Source organism: Salvelinus fontinalis, unplaced genomic scaffold, assembly GCF_029448725.1.
Source record: "Salvelinus fontinalis isolate EN_2023a unplaced genomic scaffold, ASM2944872v1 scaffold_0052, whole genome shotgun sequence".
Lineage (NCBI taxonomy): Eukaryota > Metazoa > Chordata > Actinopteri > Salmoniformes > Salmonidae > Salvelinus > Salvelinus fontinalis.
Window position 1 is genome coordinate 381,549 of NW_026600261.1, and position 17,933 is coordinate 399,481.

The 17,933-nt window shown below is 45.7% G+C and overlaps 1 protein-coding gene across 1 annotated transcript in view; it reads right to left on the reverse strand.

Annotated features, from left to right (window-relative positions):
- ulk4 (unc-51 like kinase 4) overlaps window positions 1-17,933 on the reverse strand; it is a 133,942-nt gene that overhangs the window by 46,787 nt on the left and 69,222 nt on the right. The window contains exons 25-30 of the mRNA XM_055911151.1: window positions 16,376-16,432; window positions 16,243-16,294; window positions 16,037-16,131; window positions 12,421-12,472; window positions 11,963-12,128; window positions 10,547-10,639 (exon numbers count right to left, since the gene is read on the reverse strand). Of these exons, the coding sequence (XP_055767126.1) occupies window positions 10,547-10,639; window positions 11,963-12,128; window positions 12,421-12,472; window positions 16,037-16,131; window positions 16,243-16,294; window positions 16,376-16,432 (515 nt within the window). The remainder of the gene's footprint in view (window positions 1-10,546; window positions 10,640-11,962; window positions 12,129-12,420; window positions 12,473-16,036; window positions 16,132-16,242; window positions 16,295-16,375; window positions 16,433-17,933) is intronic.

The following is a 17,933-nucleotide window of genomic DNA, read 5'->3' on the forward strand; positions in this document are numbered from 1 at the left end:
AGGCAGCACAGGTGGCAGACAGAGGAGAGGAAAGGAGGGAGGAGAGGACACCTGGGGATCCCAGGCTTTTAACACAATGTCTGTGACCAAAATGGCACCCTGTGCCTTTTAGAGTGCACTACGTTTGAACAGGGCCCATAGGCCTCTGGTCCAAAGTACTGCACGATAGGCTGCCATTTGCGACACATTCAAAGCAACACCCATGCCTGTTCATCCCACTGACCAATCACTCATTGTGTCTGCACAGACTACCAGGCAACGTTGACCAATAGCACGATATCAAACTCCAGTCAAATCAAATAAAAATACCAGGATGAGCGTAGCCTTGATGTAGTCAGCGTGTAACCTCCGTTAACCTGCTCATTAGAAAGGATCAGCTTTTTATTAGCGGTAGCATGCCGGCTTCCTGTAGCTGTGAGGCTGGCTTCCGCTGGGATAAAAGCATTTTTCAAATTCCTGCTAATCAGGGTGTAAAAGCGTTCCCGCAGATAGAACTGATTTTGCTTCACTTGCTAAAGCGGGTACAGCTAGGCAGACTGACTGAGCCCACACAAAGGCAACAACGGCCAAAGGTTCAGATAATTGGAAAGTTTGAACTCTGTATCAAACCTGATAATGAGGGGGAAAGACATACTTGTATGAAGCCCCGTTAATGTCCCAATTTGCAATCTCATTTAGGCAAGAACCCATCAAGGAGAAAGCTCTGCACTTTTTTAGGACTTTATCAAGCAGTGGTAAATGCAATTTAATTTCTCATTGTAAATGTAATAGCTCGTCTCAGACAAGGGAAATACAACCAACAGGAATGTGTAGCAGATTGCTGACATCAATTTGAATAGTTCAGTTGGCTCTCTCAGTGCCAGATAGACAGAGGGAGGTGTGGGGGCTGGCTTGTGTTCAGAGCCTTGACAGAAATGGCAGTCAGTCTGGGATGTGTTGGAGATCAGAGATAAAACTAAGTAAGCGCACCCAGCTGGTGTCCATCATCACCTTCTCAACGACCAGGCAGGCAGTACAGAAACACAGAGAAACCAGCTCTCAATTCATCACAGACAGTGGCTCCCAAATGCCCCTGGTCCATAGTAGTGTACTATGTAGGGAACAGAGTACCCTTGTTTCATGAGGATCACCCAGATGAGAGGGCTAGAGGAGGGAGGCAATGGCAACATGCTTTAGATACAGTACACTACCAGCACCAGACCAGCCTGACATCTACTGCTCTTCAACTATTTCATCATCCTACATGAGGATCACCCAGATGAGAGGGCTAGAGGAGGGAGGCAATGGCAACATGCTTTAGATACAGTACACTACCAGCACCAGACCAGCCTGACATCTACTGCTCTTCAACTATTTCAACATCCTACATGAGGATCACCCAGATGAGAGGGCTAGAGGGAGGCAATGGAAACATGCTTTAGATACAGTATACTACCAGCACCAGACCAGCCTGACATCTACTGCTCTTCAACTATTTCATCATCCTACATGGCTTCATTCATTGGTAAACCAGTATAATACCTTACTTAGTATACAGACCAAGCTGCTATCGCCTTACTATGGTGCAGTGGTGGTGTTCAGAGTTTATTATGCAGCAGAGTGAAATCTTATTCATTCTAACGACTTCTTCTGCATCTTTCAGTAACATCCCGTTCCCACCTCTGCTAAGCAGAGCAGTCTCTAACTTAGGCTTAGTCTGACCTTTCCTCTGTAACAGATCAATATTCCTTACAAATCCCAAGCACACAAAGGGCCTGTCTGCCTGCCTGCTGCATGCCATTAGGTTAGAGGACAGTCTGGCTCTCTGATGAACACTGGAATATCCATGGTTAATACTAAACACTATGCAGGAAACTCATACAACTGCAGCAGCTAGCTAGCTAGCTATAGCAACCTACAACATACTATATATCCCAAATGGCACCCTATTCCCTACATAGAGCACTACTTTTGACTAGAGCCCTATGGGTCCTGTTCTAACGTAGTGCCCTATATAGGGAATAGAGTTCCATTTGAGATCCAGACAAAGTCTTCAAAGAGGGAGCGAGTGGACGGGTTGTTTAAGGACATTCTCAGATTTCCCTTTGAAAAGTGACATTACGTCTTCCTCTTTGTGCTCCAGGTTCAGTATGATCTGAAAGCCATTGAGCAGGATGACAGACATACTGCTGAGGTGTGTGTTGCCACCAGCTGGTGAAAGACTCCTTTAAACTCCCCCGGGAGCTGTTAACCCCCCTGTTCTGTTCTCCTGTTCTCCTTCTATCAGCTCCACTGTTCTCCCCTGAACAGCAGCGACATGGCGGTGACATCACACCTCTCCTGTAGGCTGGTTCTAGTTGGACACACCCAATCATCAATCAATCAATGACTTTCCTTTCCCAGGGAACGGTTCCCCGTCCTTCAGCCCAGTGTGTGTGAGTGTGCGCGTGTGTGTGACCTTGCATGCGACCGTGTTTACATGTGTGAGTGTGTTACTGCTGCAGCATATCAGTGGAGTCCTACCTCCTGAGAATCTCTTTAACATCACATTACCAGTGTAGCTTTCTTTCAATAAGGACAAGCCAATGCCTCGTGTCTGTGTGCTTATGCATCAACTACTGCAATTAAATAATGTCTCTATGTGAGTATTTCTCTAAAATGAGTTTAAGTTTGCACTTATTTATGCTCTACTTTCCCCTATGATTCAGATAACTGAACGGAGGAGGGGGGGAAACGGCTCTGACAAGCCAAGGAAAAGTGGTGTGAGCTGAATTCTAAATGTGCCATGTACTGTGAGTTTGTGCCCCGCAGGCAGGCAGGCAGCTACAGAGGGAGGAGGGGGATCTACAGTGTGTTAATAGGTAAACAGTGCACAGTGTTGGTCCTAAGCTCCACACTTCTCCCTACATGAGGCCACAACTCTGGAACACCCCTCAACATGCTGATGCTGCAGAAAGGTCAAGCATATTAAACTATGTATTAGAATACTGATAAATTATACAATTATTGACTTAATGATTTTGTTTTCTCTGGTAGTAATAATAACATGAATGATCTGATGTGTCCAAAACCAGCTTCTGGTTTACAGCTTCAAGGGAGGGAAGGAGAGACTTTTTACCAACTTAATGTACCACAGTGTGCCATCACAACAGCAAGATGTGTGACCTGTTGCCACAAGAAAAGGGCAACCAGTGAAGAACAAACCCCATTGTAAATACAACCCATATTTATATTTATTTATTTTACCTTTTGTACTTTAACTATTTGCACATCATTAAAACACTTTATATAGACATAATGACATTTGAAATGTCTTTATTCTGTTGGAACTTTTGTGTGTGTAATGTTTACTGTAAGTTTTTTATTGTTTATTTCACTTTTGTTTATTATCAATTTCAATTGCTTTGGCAATGTAAACATATGTTTCCCATGCAAATAAGGCCCCTTAAATTGAAATTGAATTGAGAGAGAGACAGAGAGAGGAGTGAGACAGAAAGAGAAAGACAGATCAATTAACTTTTTTTATTTGATAATTTCTTAAACCCCAGAGATAATTTCTTAACTTAATATTCAACACCAGAAAAAAACTGCAGGTGTTAATCAAGATGCTGTGTTGTCTCTTCAGGTTGCAGATGCCACAGACACCCATAGCAACCCCATCGCAACTCACCTCCATAAACTCTGGGTAGATAATAACAGATGCCATAGCAACCCCATCGCAACTCACCTCCATAAACTCTGGGTAGACAATAACAGATGCCATAGCAGCCCCATCGCAACTCACCTCCATAAACTCTGGGTAGATAATAACACATGCCATAGCAACCCCATCGCAACTCACCTCCATAAACTCTGGGTAGATAATAACAGATGCCATAGCAGCCCCATCGCAACTCACCTCCATAAACTCTGGGTAGATAATAACACATGCCATAGCAACCCCATCGCAACTCACCTCCATAAACTCTGGGTAGATAATAACACATGCCATAGCAACCCCATCGCAACTCACCTCCATAAACTCTGGGTAGATAATAACAGATGCCATAGCAACCCCATCGCAACTCACCTCCATAAACTCTGGGTAGACAATAACACATGCCATAGCAACCCCATCGCAACTCACCTCCATAAACTCTGGGTAGACAATAACACATGCCATAGCAACCCCATCGCAACTCACCTCCATAAACTCTGGGTAGACAATAACACATGCCATAGCAACCCCATCGCAACTCACCTCCATAAACTCTGGGTAGATAATAACAGATGCCATAGCAACCCCATCGCAACTCACCTCCATAAACTCTGGGTAGACAATAACACATGCCATAGCAACCCCATCGCAACTCACCTCCATAAACTCTGGGTAGATAATAACACATGCCATAGCAACCCCATCGCAACTCACCTCCATAAACTCTGGGTAGATAATAACACATGCCATAGCAACCCCATCGCAACTCACCTCCATAAACTCTGGGTAGATAATAACACATGCCATAGCAACCCCATCGCAACTCACCTCCATAAACTCTGGGTAGACAATAACAGATGCCATAGCAACCCCATCGCAACTCACCTCCATAAACTCTGGGTAGACAATAACACATGCCATAGCAACCCCATCGCAACTCACCTCCATAAACTCTGGGTAGACGATAACACATGCCATAGCAACCCCATCGCAACTCACCTCCATAAACTCTGGGTAGACAATAACACATGCCATAGCAACCCCATCGCAACTCACCTCCATAAACTCTGGGTAGACAATAACACATGCCATAGCAACCCCATCGCAACTCACCTCCATGAACTCTGGGTAGACAATAACACATGCCATAGCAACCCCATCGCAACTCACCTCCATAAACTCTGGGTAGACAATAACACATGCCATAGCAACCCCATCGCAACTCACCTCCATAAACTCTGGGTAGACGATAACAGATGCCATAGCAACCCCATCGCAACTCACCTCCATAAACTCTGGGTAGACGATAACAGATGCCATAGCAACCCCATCGCAACTCACCTCCATAAACTCTGGGTAGACAATAACAGATGCCATAGCAACCCCATCGCAACTCACCTCCATAAACTCTGGGTAGATGATAACAGATGCCATAGCAACCCCATCGCAACTCACCTCCATAAACTCTGGGTAGACAATAACAGATGCCATAGCAACCCCATCGCAATTCACCTCCATAAACTCTGGGTAGATAATAACACATGCCATAGCAACCCCATCGCAACTCACCTCCATAAACTCTGGGTAGACAATAACAGATGCCATAGCAACCCCATCGCAACTCACCTCCATAAACTCTGGGTAGATAATAACACATGCCATAGCAACCCCATCGCAACTCACCTCCATAAACTCTGGGTAGACAATAACAGATGCCATAGCAACCCCATCGCAACTCACCTCCATAAACTCTGGGTAGACAATAACAGATGCCATAGCAACCCCATCGCAACTCACCTCCATAAACTCTGGGTAGATAATAACACATGCCATAGCAACCCCATCGCAACTCACCTCCATAAACTCTGGGTAGATAATAACACATGCCATAGCAACCCCATCGCAACTCACCTCCATAAACTCTGGGTAGACAATAACAGATGCCATAGCAACCCCATCGCAACTCACCTCCATAAACTCTGGGTAGATAATAACACATGCCATAGCAACCCCATCGCAACTCACCTCCATAAACTCTGGGTAGACAATAACAGATGCCATAGCAACCCCATCGCAACTCACCTCCATAAACTCTGGGTAGACAATAACAGATGCCATAGCAACCCCATCGCAACTCACCTCCATAAACTCTGGGTAGACAATAACAGATGCCATAGCAACCCCATCGCAACTCACCTCCATAAACTCTGGGTAGACAATAACACATGCCATAGCAACCCCATCGCAACTCACCTCCATAAACTCTGGGTAGACAATAACACATGCCATAGCAACCCCATCGCAACTCACCTCCATAAACTCTGGGTAGACAATAACAGATGCCATAGCAACCCCATCGCAACTCACCTCCATAAACTCTGGGTAGATAATAACACATGCCATAGCAACCCCATCGCAACTCACCTCCATAAACTCTGGGTAGACAATAACAGATGCCATAGCAACCCCATCGCAACTCACCTCCATAAACTCTGGGTAGATAATAACAGATGCCATAGCAACCCCATCGCAACTCACCTCCATAAACTCTGGGTAGACAATAACAGATGCCATAGCAACCCCATCGCAACTCACCTCCATAAACTCTGGGTAGATAATAACACATGCCATAGCAACCCCATCGCAACTCACCTCCATAAACTCTGGGTAGACAATAACAGATGCCATAGCAACCCCATCGCAACTCACCTCCATAAACTCTGGGTAGATAATAACAGATGCCATAGCAACCCCATCGCAACTCACCTCCATAAACTCTGGGTAGACAATAACAGATGCCATAGCAACCCCATCGCAACTCACCTCCATAAACTCTGGGTAGATAATAACACATGCCATAGCAACCCCATCGCAACTCACCTCCATAAACTCTGGGTAGATAATAACACATGCCATAGCAACCCCATCGCAACTCACCTCCATAAACTCTGGGTAGACAATAACAGATGCCATAGCAACCCCATCGCAACTCACCTCCATAAACTCTGGGTAGATAATAACACATGCCATAGCAACCCCATCGCAACTCACCTCCATAAACTCTGGGTAGACAATAACAGATGCCATAGCAACCCCATCGCAACTCACCTCCATAAACTCTGGGTAGACAATAACAGATGCCATAGCAACCCCATCGCAACTCACCTCCATAAACTCTGGGTAGATAATAACACATGCCATAGCAACCCCATCGCAACTCACCTCCATAAACTCTGGGTAGACAATAACAGATGCCATAGCAACCCCATCGCAACTCACCTCCATAAACTCTGGGTAGACAATAACAGATGCCATAGCAACCCCATCGCACCTCACCTCCATAAACTCTGGGTAGACAATAACAGATGCCATAGCAACCCCATCGCAACTCACCTCCATAAACTCTGGGTAGACAATAACAGATGCCATAGCAACCCCATCGCAACTCACCTCCATAAACTCTGGGTAGATAATAACACATGCCATAGCAACCCCATCGCAACTCACCTCCATAAACTCTGGGTAGATGATAACAGATGCCATAGCAACCCCATCGCAACTCACCTCCATAAACTCTGGGTAGACAATAACAGATGCCATAGCAACCCCATCGCAACTCACCTCCATAAACTCTGGGTAGATGATAACAGATGCCATAGCAACCCCATCGCAACTCACCTCCATAAACTCTGGGTAGATAATAACACATGCCATAGCAACCCCATCGCAACTCACCTCCATAAACTCTGGGTAGACAATAACAGATGCCATAGCAACCCCATCGCAACTCACCTCCATAAACTCTGGGTAGACAATAACAGATGCCATAGCAACCCCATCGCAACTCACCTCCATAAACTCTGGGTAGATAATAACACATGCCATAGCAACCCCATCGCAACTCACCTCCATAAACTCTGGGTAGACAATAACAGATGCCATAGCAACCCCATCGCAACTCACCTCCATAAACTCTGGGTAGATAATAACAGATGCCATAGCAACCCCATCGCAACTCACCTCCATAAACTCTGGGTAGATAATAACACATGCCATAGCAACCCCATCGCAACTCACCTCCATAAACTCTGGGTAGACAATAACAGATGCCATAGCAACCCCATCGCAACTCACCTCCATAAACTCTGGGTAGATAATAACTCATGCCATAGCAACCCCATCGCAACTCACCTCCATAAACTCTGGGTAGATAATAACACATGCCATAGCAACCCCATCGCAATTCACCTCCATAAACTCTGGGTAGACAATAACAGATGCCATAGCAACCCCATCGCAACTCACCTCCATAAACTCTGGGTAGATAATAACACATGCCATAGCAACCCCATCGCAACTCACCTCCATAAACTCTGGGTAGATAATAACACATGCCATAGCAACCCCATCGCAACTCACCTCCATAAACTCTGGGTAGACAATAACAGATGCCATAGCAACCCCATCGCAACTCACCTCCATAAACTCTGGGTAGACAATAACAGATGCCATAGCAACCCCATCGCAACTCCCCTCCATAAACTCTGGGTAGACAATAACAGATGCCATAGCAACCCCATCGCAACTCACCTCCATAAACTCTGGGTAGACAATAACAGATGCCATAGCAACCCCATCGCAACTCACCTCCATAAACTCTGGGTAGATAATAACACATGCCATAGCAACCCCATCGCAACTCACCTCCATAAACTCTGGGTAGACAATAACAGATGCCATAGCAACCCCATCGCAACTCACCTCCATAAACTCTGGGTAGATAATAACACATGCCATAGCAACCCCATCGCAACTCACCTCCATAAACTCTGGGTAGATAATAACACATGCCATAGCAACCCCATCGCAACTCACCTCCATAAACTCTGGGTAGACAATAACAGATGCCATAGCAACCCCATCGCAACTCACCTCCATAAACTCTGGGTAGATAATAACACATGCCATAGCAACCCCATCGCAACTCACCTCCATAAACTCTGGGTAGATAATAACACATGCCATAGCAACCCCATCGCAACTCACCTCCATAAACTCTGGGTAGACAATAACAGATGCCATAGCAACCCCATCGCAACTCACCTCCATAAACTCTGGGTAGACAATAACAGATGCCATAGCAACCCCATCGCAACTCACCTCCATAAACTCTGGGTAGATAATAACAGATGCCATAGCAACCCCATCGCAACTCACCTCCATAAACTCTGGGTAGACAATAACACATGCCATAGCAACCCCATCGCAACTCACCTCCATAAACTCTGGGTAGACAATAACAGATGCCATAGCAACCCCATCGCAACTCACCTCCATAAACTCTGGGTAGATAATAACAGATGCCATAGCAACCCCATCGCAACTCACCTCCATAAACTCTGGGTAGACAATAACAGATGCCATAGCAACCCCATCGCAACTCACCTCCATGAACTCTGGGTAGACAATAACAGATGCGGAATAAAGCAGCTTCTCAATCATTTAATCATTTTGACATTGTGTTGGTTAGACTCTCTGGTTTTCTTCAAGATGACATTGTGTTGGTTAGACTCTCTGGTTTTCTTCAAGATGACATTGTGTTGGTTAGACTCTCTGGTTTTCTTCAAGATGACATTGTGTTGGTTAGACTCTTTGGTTTTCATCAAGATGACATTGTGTTGGTTAGACTCTTTGGTTTTCTTCAAGATGACATTGTGTTGGTTAGACTCTCTGGTTTTCTTCAAGATGACATTGTGTTGGTTAGACTCTTTGGTTTTCATCAAGATGACATTGTGTTGGATAGACTCTTTGGTTTTCTTCAAGATGACATTGTGTTGGTTAGACTCTTTGCTTTTCTTCAAGATGATATTGTGTTGGATAGACTCTTTGGTTTTCATCAAGATGACAGTCCTAGTCTGTCTATCTGGAGATGGTTTAAAACAGGGTTCCCCAGCTGGCAACCCGCGGGGCTGAATGGTTTTATTTGGCAACTAAAATGTTCTGAGCACAAAATACAGTATCTATATTTTTTTCCATGGTAGGACATAAAAGACTGTAAAAACACCAGGAAATCAGCTCCAAGCTATTTTCATTTTGAAATCTGTTCCCAAGTATTCCCACACATAACAGAGAGATACGTGATTATATACAAATGTAAGCAAGGTTTGAAATGATTATGTTTAGTCTAATATTATATCTGTTTGGGCTTCTTGCGGTCAGTTTACAGTCTACAAATGATTTGTAATTATGTTCTGGACCCCCGACCATCCACTCCAGAAACAAAACGTCCCACGGCGGAATCTAGTTGATGATCCCTGGTTTAGAAGTTATTTATTTATTTTATTTTACCCCTTTTTCTCCCCAATATCGTGATATCCAATTGGTAGTTCCAGTCTTGTCCCATCGCTGCAACTCCCCTAGAGAGCTGTGCGTCCTGCGAAACACGACCCTGCCAAGCCGCACGGCTTCTTGACACACTGCTCGCTTAACCCGGAAGCCAGTCGCACCAATGTGTCAGAGGAAACACCGTCCAGCAGGCGCTCAAAGTCAGCTTTCAGGCGCCCGGCCCGCAACAAGGAGTCGCTAGAACACGATGAGACAATGAAATCCCGGGCCGGCCGAACCCTTCCCTTAACCCGGACGACGCTGGGCCAATTGTGCGCCGCCTCATGGGTCTCCCGGTCACGGTCGGCTATGGGTCTCCCGGTCACGGTCGGCTATGGGTCTCCCGGTCACGGTCGGCTATGGGTCTCCCGGTCACGGTCGGCTATGGGTCTCCCGGTCACGGTCGGTCTGTAATGACGCCTCAAGCACTGCGACGCAGTGACTAGACCGCTGCGCCACTCGGGAGGCCGGTTTAGAAGGTTTTACCTGTTGACGGGGCTGCTGTGTTCTGTGAGGGCCACCAGCAACTTGAGAGCGTAGACTGGGATTGGGTCTGGCTCCAACAGGAGAGATTCATACCTGTACAACACAGGAGAGACATCAGCCACACTTTATATGGATAGCTATTTGGGTAGTCCCCTACAGATAGGTTTAGGGTCTAGTTAGTTCAACAGATTGTTGATAGGTGTATAGATGTTTTACTAACTATCTAGAAATCCTCTGCAGAGCACTGGCAAACACATATGGGGACTGGCTTAAATATTGAATTCAATAAATCTAAATTACTAACGAAAAAAACATTTCAATAAATCTAAAACGTTTATTTCAAACGTTTATTTCTCCACTAGGGAACTGGCCAAATAAAGTTGCCAAAACAGGAAGGTTCACTACTTTGACTGCACTCCACACACACAGGCCCAGATGTCATCAGAGCTTTTAAATGAGCTAAAGTTGAGAAGTCTGCAGAAGCAGCTGAAGACAGGGAGGCACAAAGGGAGAGGGTAGAGGAGAGTAGAGAGAGAGAGAGGGGGTAGAGGAGAGTAGAGAGAGGAGAGGGTAGAGGAGAGTAGAGAGAGAGAGAGAGTAGAGGGTAGAGGAGAGTAGAGATAGGAGAGGGTAGAGGACAGTAGAGAGAAGAGAGGGTAGAGGAGAGTAGAGAGAGAGAGAGGGTAGAGTAGAGTAGAGAGAGAGAGAGAGGAGAGGGTAGAGGAGAGTAGAGAGAAGAGAGGGTAGAGGAGAGTAGAGAGAAGAGAGGGTAGAGGAGAGTAGAGAGAGAGAGGAGAGGGTAGAGGAGAGTAGAGAGAGAGAGAGGGTAGAGGAGAGTAGAGAGAGGAGAGGGTAGAGGAGAGTAGAGAGAGAGAGTAGAGGGTAGAGGAGAGTAGAGAGAGGAGAGGGTAGAGGAGAGTAGAGAGAAGAGAGGGTAGAGGAGAGTAGAGAGAGAGAGAGAGGAGAGGGTAGAGGAGAGTAGAGAGAGAGAGAGGGTAGAGTAGAGTAGAGAGAGAGAGGAGAGAGGGTAGAGAAGAGTAGAGGAGAGAGGGTAGAGGAGAGTAGAGAGAGAGAGGGTAGAGGAGAGTAGAGAGAGAAAGGGTAGAGGAGAGAGCAGAGAGGAGAGGAGAGGAGAGGAGAGAGAGGGTAAAGGAGAGCGGAGAGAGAGAGGGTAGAGGAGAGGAGAGAGGGGGGGGGGTGAGGAGAGGAGAGAGAGGGGGGGAGGTGAGGAGAGGGGAGATGAAAGAAAGTGTAGGGGAGATAAGAGAGAGGGGAGAGGATAGGGGAGAGCAGAGAGAGAGAGCAGGGAGAGAGGGTAGGGGAGTTAAGAGGGGGGAGGAGAGAGAGGGAAAATGTTGAGAAGAGCAGAGTGATAGAGAGGGTAGAGGAGAGAGATGCAGGAGAGAGCATACTCACTGTGGAAGAAGGGCTTCTGTAATGAGAGTCAGTAGTCTGCCAGTTGAAGAGTTGCACTCTCTCTCTCTCCTCTCCTCCTTCCTCTCTCCCTCCTCCACGGCCTCTTGGCTCAGCAGCAGCAGTGTGATCTCTGACAGAACCCGCAAGCTGACGATACGCCACTCCACTACAACACAACACAGAGCACAGAGCATGTAACACACACACACACACACACACACACAGCATTATTGATCCATGCAGACCCTCTGCAGTGAGAGAGCTGATATTTACCTTACATACAAATCAAAACATTTACTACAATACCAAGCACATGCAGTTATGGTTAACTTTAGACCGAGGGCCTTGCTGTGTGCCATGCTAGATAGGGAACATTGCAGAATGGGCACGTTCCAGACTGCCTATCTATGTCCTGAGATGTTAAGCAAGGACAGCACATGACCCAGCCGTTTCCTTACCGTTTTTACTGAAGGCAAGAGAAGTCAGTGGAGGAAGAACGCAATCAACAACCTTGAAGAGATAAAACATTTTCTTTAAACCAAATAAACCAAATAAACCATAAACATCAAATAAACAACACATAAACCTAATATAAGACAGTATTTCCATTTGACTCCTATTATACATCACCTACAAGTCATTTATTCATCACATGCAAATGTATAATCATGTCTTTTCTTTAAAACATGTTGTCTATTAAAAGGAGGAGCAATGAAATCGAGCACTTGTGTGAGCACTCCCAATCTCGATGTAAATATCATGTTGCCCCTGTCCTTCGATCATAAACACCTGATGTGAGCGCTTTTTATAATAACAATTGGATCCATCCCTATTATGATGAGGACGATTTCCATCGAAACAACAGTAAACGCTCTGTTCTGTTCTCGTCTATTATGATGAGGACTATTTCCATCGAAACAACAGTAAACGCTCTGTTCTGTTCTCATCTATTATGATGAGGACTATTTCCATCGAAACAACAGTAAACACTCTGTTCTCGTCTATTATGATGAGGACGATTTCCATCAAAACAACAGTAAACGCTCTGTTCTGTTCTCATCTATTATGATGAGGACTATTTCCATCGAAACAACAGTAAACACTCTGTTCTCGTCTATTATGATGAGGACGATTTCCATCGAAACAACAGTAAACGCTCTGTTCTGTTCTCGTCTATTATGATGAGGACTATTTCCATCGAAACAACAGTAAACACTCTGTTCTCGTCTATTATGATGAGGACGATTTCCATAGAAACAACAGTAAACGCTCTGTTCTGTTCTCGTCTATTATGATGAGGACTATTTCCATAAAAACAACAGTAAACACTCTGTTCTCATCTATTATGATGAGGACTATTTCCATAGAAACAACAGTAAACACTCTGTTCTCGTCTATTATGATGAGGACTATTTCCATCGAAACAACAGTAAACACTCTGTTCTCGTCTATTATGATGAGGACGATTTCCATCGAAACAACAGTAAACACTCTGTTCTCGTCTATTATGATGAGGACTATTTCCATAGAAACAACAGTAAACACTCTGTTCTAGTCTATTATGATGAGGACTATTTCCATAGAAACAACAGTAAACGCTCTGTTCTGTTCTAGTCTATTATGATGAGGACTATTTCCATAGAAACAACAGTAAACGCTCTGTTCTGTTCTAGTCTCAACGAGGATGTAATCTAAACAGGAGACAACATTAGAATAAGAAGCCTGAGGTGGGTATAAAGAATGTACTGTGTCTTGATGGATCCATCCCAAATGGCAGCCTATTCCCTATATAGTGCACTACCCTCGACCAGAGCCCTATGCGCCCTGGACAAAAGCAGTGCACTACTGTATAAGGGGATTGGGGTGCCATTTGGGATGGATCCATTGAGCACCTTTGTTGTTTATTAGAATATATCCATCAGAAGAGACGGTTGTGCTTTGCTGTCGCCTATTTCCCATTATATTCTGTTTAGCACACATTCTCCCTCCGCCGTGCAAACTGTTTTTAAGTGTCTGTCTGACTCAGAAGAAGCTTTTCTATCAGGCAACAGCCAGTCAAGAGTATAAATAGATCAAACTAAAAACAGATGACTAGATCCGATATTGCTGTGGTTCACCTCTGCAGAGAGCTTGTTCCAACAATTTATTTAACCTTTATTTAACTAGGCAAGTCAGTTAAGAACAAATTCTTATTTACAATGACTCCCTACCCCGGCCAAACCCGGACAACGCTGGGCCAATTGTGCACCGCCCTATGGGACTCCAAATACCGGCCGGATGTGATACAGCCTGGATTCGAACCAGGAACTGTAGTGACGCCTCTTGCACTGAGATGCAGTGCCTTAGACCACTGTGCCACTCGGGAACAAAAGGAAACATTAAACTGTGTGTGTATGTGTGTGTACTCATGCATGTGTGTGTGTGTGTGTACTGCTCCCTTCCCAAAACCCCACCGCTGACAGACAACGCTCAGCAGAATCTAATGACTAGTGTCAGACATGTAATTCAAGTTTCTTCTCATGTTACTCAGTATGAGAGGAGCTGTGCTTCTTCTTCTTCTTAGTATCAGAGGAGCTGCTCTTCTTCTTCACAGGAACATCAAGCCTCTTCAACTCATTACTTCCTGTCTGCGTCCGAAATGGCACCCTATTCCCTTTATAGTGCACTACTTTTGACCATGGCCAATAGTATATAGGGAATAGCGCTCCATTTAGGACTCAGGCTGTGCCTGGCCCAGCTCCTTCCTGTATGTCAATATTCATTACACAGTCTCCTCAGACCAGAACAAGGTCCAGCTGCACTCTGCTGGAGCTCTGAGACAGCACAACTGATGCTCTGCTGGCCTGACAGTCTCTCTCCAACACCATACATGACTACTCCAAGTCAACCCCCCATGCCAGGGCCCTGTGTTGGGGAGGGAAGTACAGGGCTGGTAGACAACCCCTAACCACTAATCCTTAGATCTACATAAGTGTCGAGAGGCTGAGTGGACATCTGAGTGGACCAGTGCCTAAGGGTTAGGGGTCAAGGGTTGTTTCTGGACGAGGCCAGTGTTGCTGCAGGCTGCAGTGCCTAGGGCTTAGGGAGCTGCTGTTGCTGCAGGCGCCTTGCAGACCACAGGGCCAGACTCACAGTACAGTGATGGGGCGTTAATATAGCCTAGAGGGTGAAAAGAGACTGTTGTGCTAGGGAGTTAGGGGCTAGTGGTTAGGGGATAGGGGCTAAGAGGTTAGGGGCTAGGGGCTAAGGGGTTAGGAGCGAAGGAGTTGGGGGATAGGGGCTAAGAGGCTAGTGGCTAAGAGGCTAGGGGCTAAGAGGTTAGGGGCTAAGAGGTTAGGGGCTAAGAGGTTAGGGGCTAGGGCCTAAGACGTTGGGGCAAGAGGTTAGGGGCTAAGAGGTTAGGGGCTAAGAGGTTAGGGGCTAAGGGGTTAATGGCTAGGGGCTAAGAGGTTAGGGGCTAAGAGGTTAGGGGCTAAGAGGTTAGGGGCTAAGAGGTTAGGGGCTAAGGGGTTAGTGGCTAAGAGGTTAGGGACTAGGGGCTAAGAGGTTAGGGACTAAGAGGTTAGGAGCTAAGGGGTTAATGGCTAGGGCCTAAGAGGTTAGGGGCTAAGGGGTTGGGGCTAAGGGGTCAGGGGGTTAGTGGCTAGGGGCTAAGGGGTTAGGGGGTAAGGGGTTAGTGGCTAAGAGGTTAGGGACTAGGGGCTAAGAGGTTAGGGACTAAGAGGTTAGGAGCTAAGGGGTTAATGGCTAGGGGCTAAGAGGTTAGGGGCTAAGGGGTTGGGGCTAATGGGTGAGGGGGTTAGTGGCTAGGGGCTAAGGGGTTAGGGGGTAAGGGGTTAGTGGCTAAGAAATTAGGGACTAGGGGCTAAGAGGTTAGGGACTAGGGGCTAAGAGGTTAGGTGCTAAGGGTTTGGGGCTAAGGGCCCAGGGGGTTAGGAGCTAAGGGGTTAGGGGCTAAGAGGTTAGGAACTAGGGGGTTAGGGGCTTAGGGGCCAGGGACTATGAGATTAGGGACTAGGGGCTAAGGAGTTTGGGCTAAGGGGCTAAGAGGTTAGGGACTAGGATCCTACTCACAGTACAGTGATGGGGCATCAGCAGGGCTGGGTGCTGGGTGATGGCCTCCACAGCTGACAGAGTGTTCCTGATCAGCTCCTCTGAACCTGCCTGTCCTGGGAATCAAGCAGCAGGTTACACCTTCAGTATGGACTTTATGGGCCAGTTGTCCAGATGAAACCTATACTACTAATAACCAGTGATAAAGCAAGCTGATATTCACTCACCTATTGCACTGCCCAAACTGGTCTCACTGGCATCAATAGATGTTATGTGATTCTGGAAGACAAAACATTAGAAATGAGGGGTGCAGAAGGCCATGGGACTATACCACTACACATCGCTGTCTCAATAACTTACCAGCAGTGCTCCAAATTTGAAGAGAAACTCCTCAGTCACAACCTGTGGCCTGAATATCTAAAAAACAGAGAGAAAGACAGAGAGACAGAGACAGAGAGAGAGAGAGAGAGAGAGAGGGAAAGGGAGATAGATATTACACTGTGTCCCAGTTACAGTAAGTTCTATCTCTCTGACCTCAGCCAACCTGTCCTCCTCTCTAACTCTTAATTCCCTGCCTACTTTCTCTGCTCCTGTAAGCAGAGGCTTCGTAAAGCCCCACTGAGCTGTCAGCCCACAGTAGAGCATCGTTTTCTCTTTCTCACCAGGTCCAGCAGTGCAAACACACACACACACACACACACACACACACACACACACACACACACACACACACACACACACACACGAGAGAGTGCATCCACTAAAACAAACACTCCAAACAACATTAAAGGACTGCTCCATACATGTATTGATAACGAGCTCCAGGGCAGACATGGCCTGTAGTAGAGTGACTGACACATAGATGTAAACCAGAGCATCAGTCCCGACATCAGAGCCCAGCTACAGTTAGTTTTAATATCATCAGTAAGACCAGACTCACATCAGAGTCCAGCTACAGTTAGTTTTAATATCATCAGTATGACTCACATCAGAGTCCAGCTACAGTTAGTTTTAATATCATCAGTATGACTCACATCAGAGTCCAGCTACAGTTAGTTTTAATATCATCAGTATGACTCACATCAGAGTCCAGCTACAGTTAGTTTTAATATCATCAGTAAGACTCACATCAGAGTCCAGCTACAGTTAGTTTTAATACCATCATGTTATTACCCACATCAGAGTCCAGCTACAGTTAGTTTTAATACCATCAGTAAGACTCACATCAGAGTCCAGCTACAGTTAGTTTTAATACCATCAGTAAGACTCACATCAGAGTCCAGCTACAGTTAGTTTTAATACCATCAGCAAGACTCACATCAGAGTCCAGCTACAGTTAGTTTTAATAGCATCATGTTATTACTCACATCAGAGCCCAGCTACAGTTAGTTTTAATATCATCATGTTATTACCCACATCAGAGTCCAGCTACAGTTAGTTTTAATAGCATCAGTAAGACTCACATCAGAGTCCAGCTACAGTTAGTTTTAATACCATCAGTAAGACTCACATCAGAGCCCAGCTACAGTTAGTTTTAATACCATCAGTAAGACTCACATCAGAGTCCAGCTACAGTTAGTTTTAATAGCATCATGTTATTACTCACATCAGAGTCCAGCTACAGTTAGTTTTAATACCATCATGTTATTACCCACATCAGAGCCCAGCTACAGTTAGTTTTAATAGCATCAGTAAGACTCACATCAGAGCCCAGCTACAGTTAGTTTTAATAGCATCAGTAAGACTCACATCAGAGCCCAGCTACAGTTAGTTATAATACCATCAGTAAGACTCACATCAGAGTCCAGCTACAGTTAGTTTTAATACCATCAGTAAGACTCACATCAGAGCCCAGCTACAGTTAGTTTTAATAGCATCATGTTATTACCCACATCAGAGCCCAGCTACAGTTAGTTTT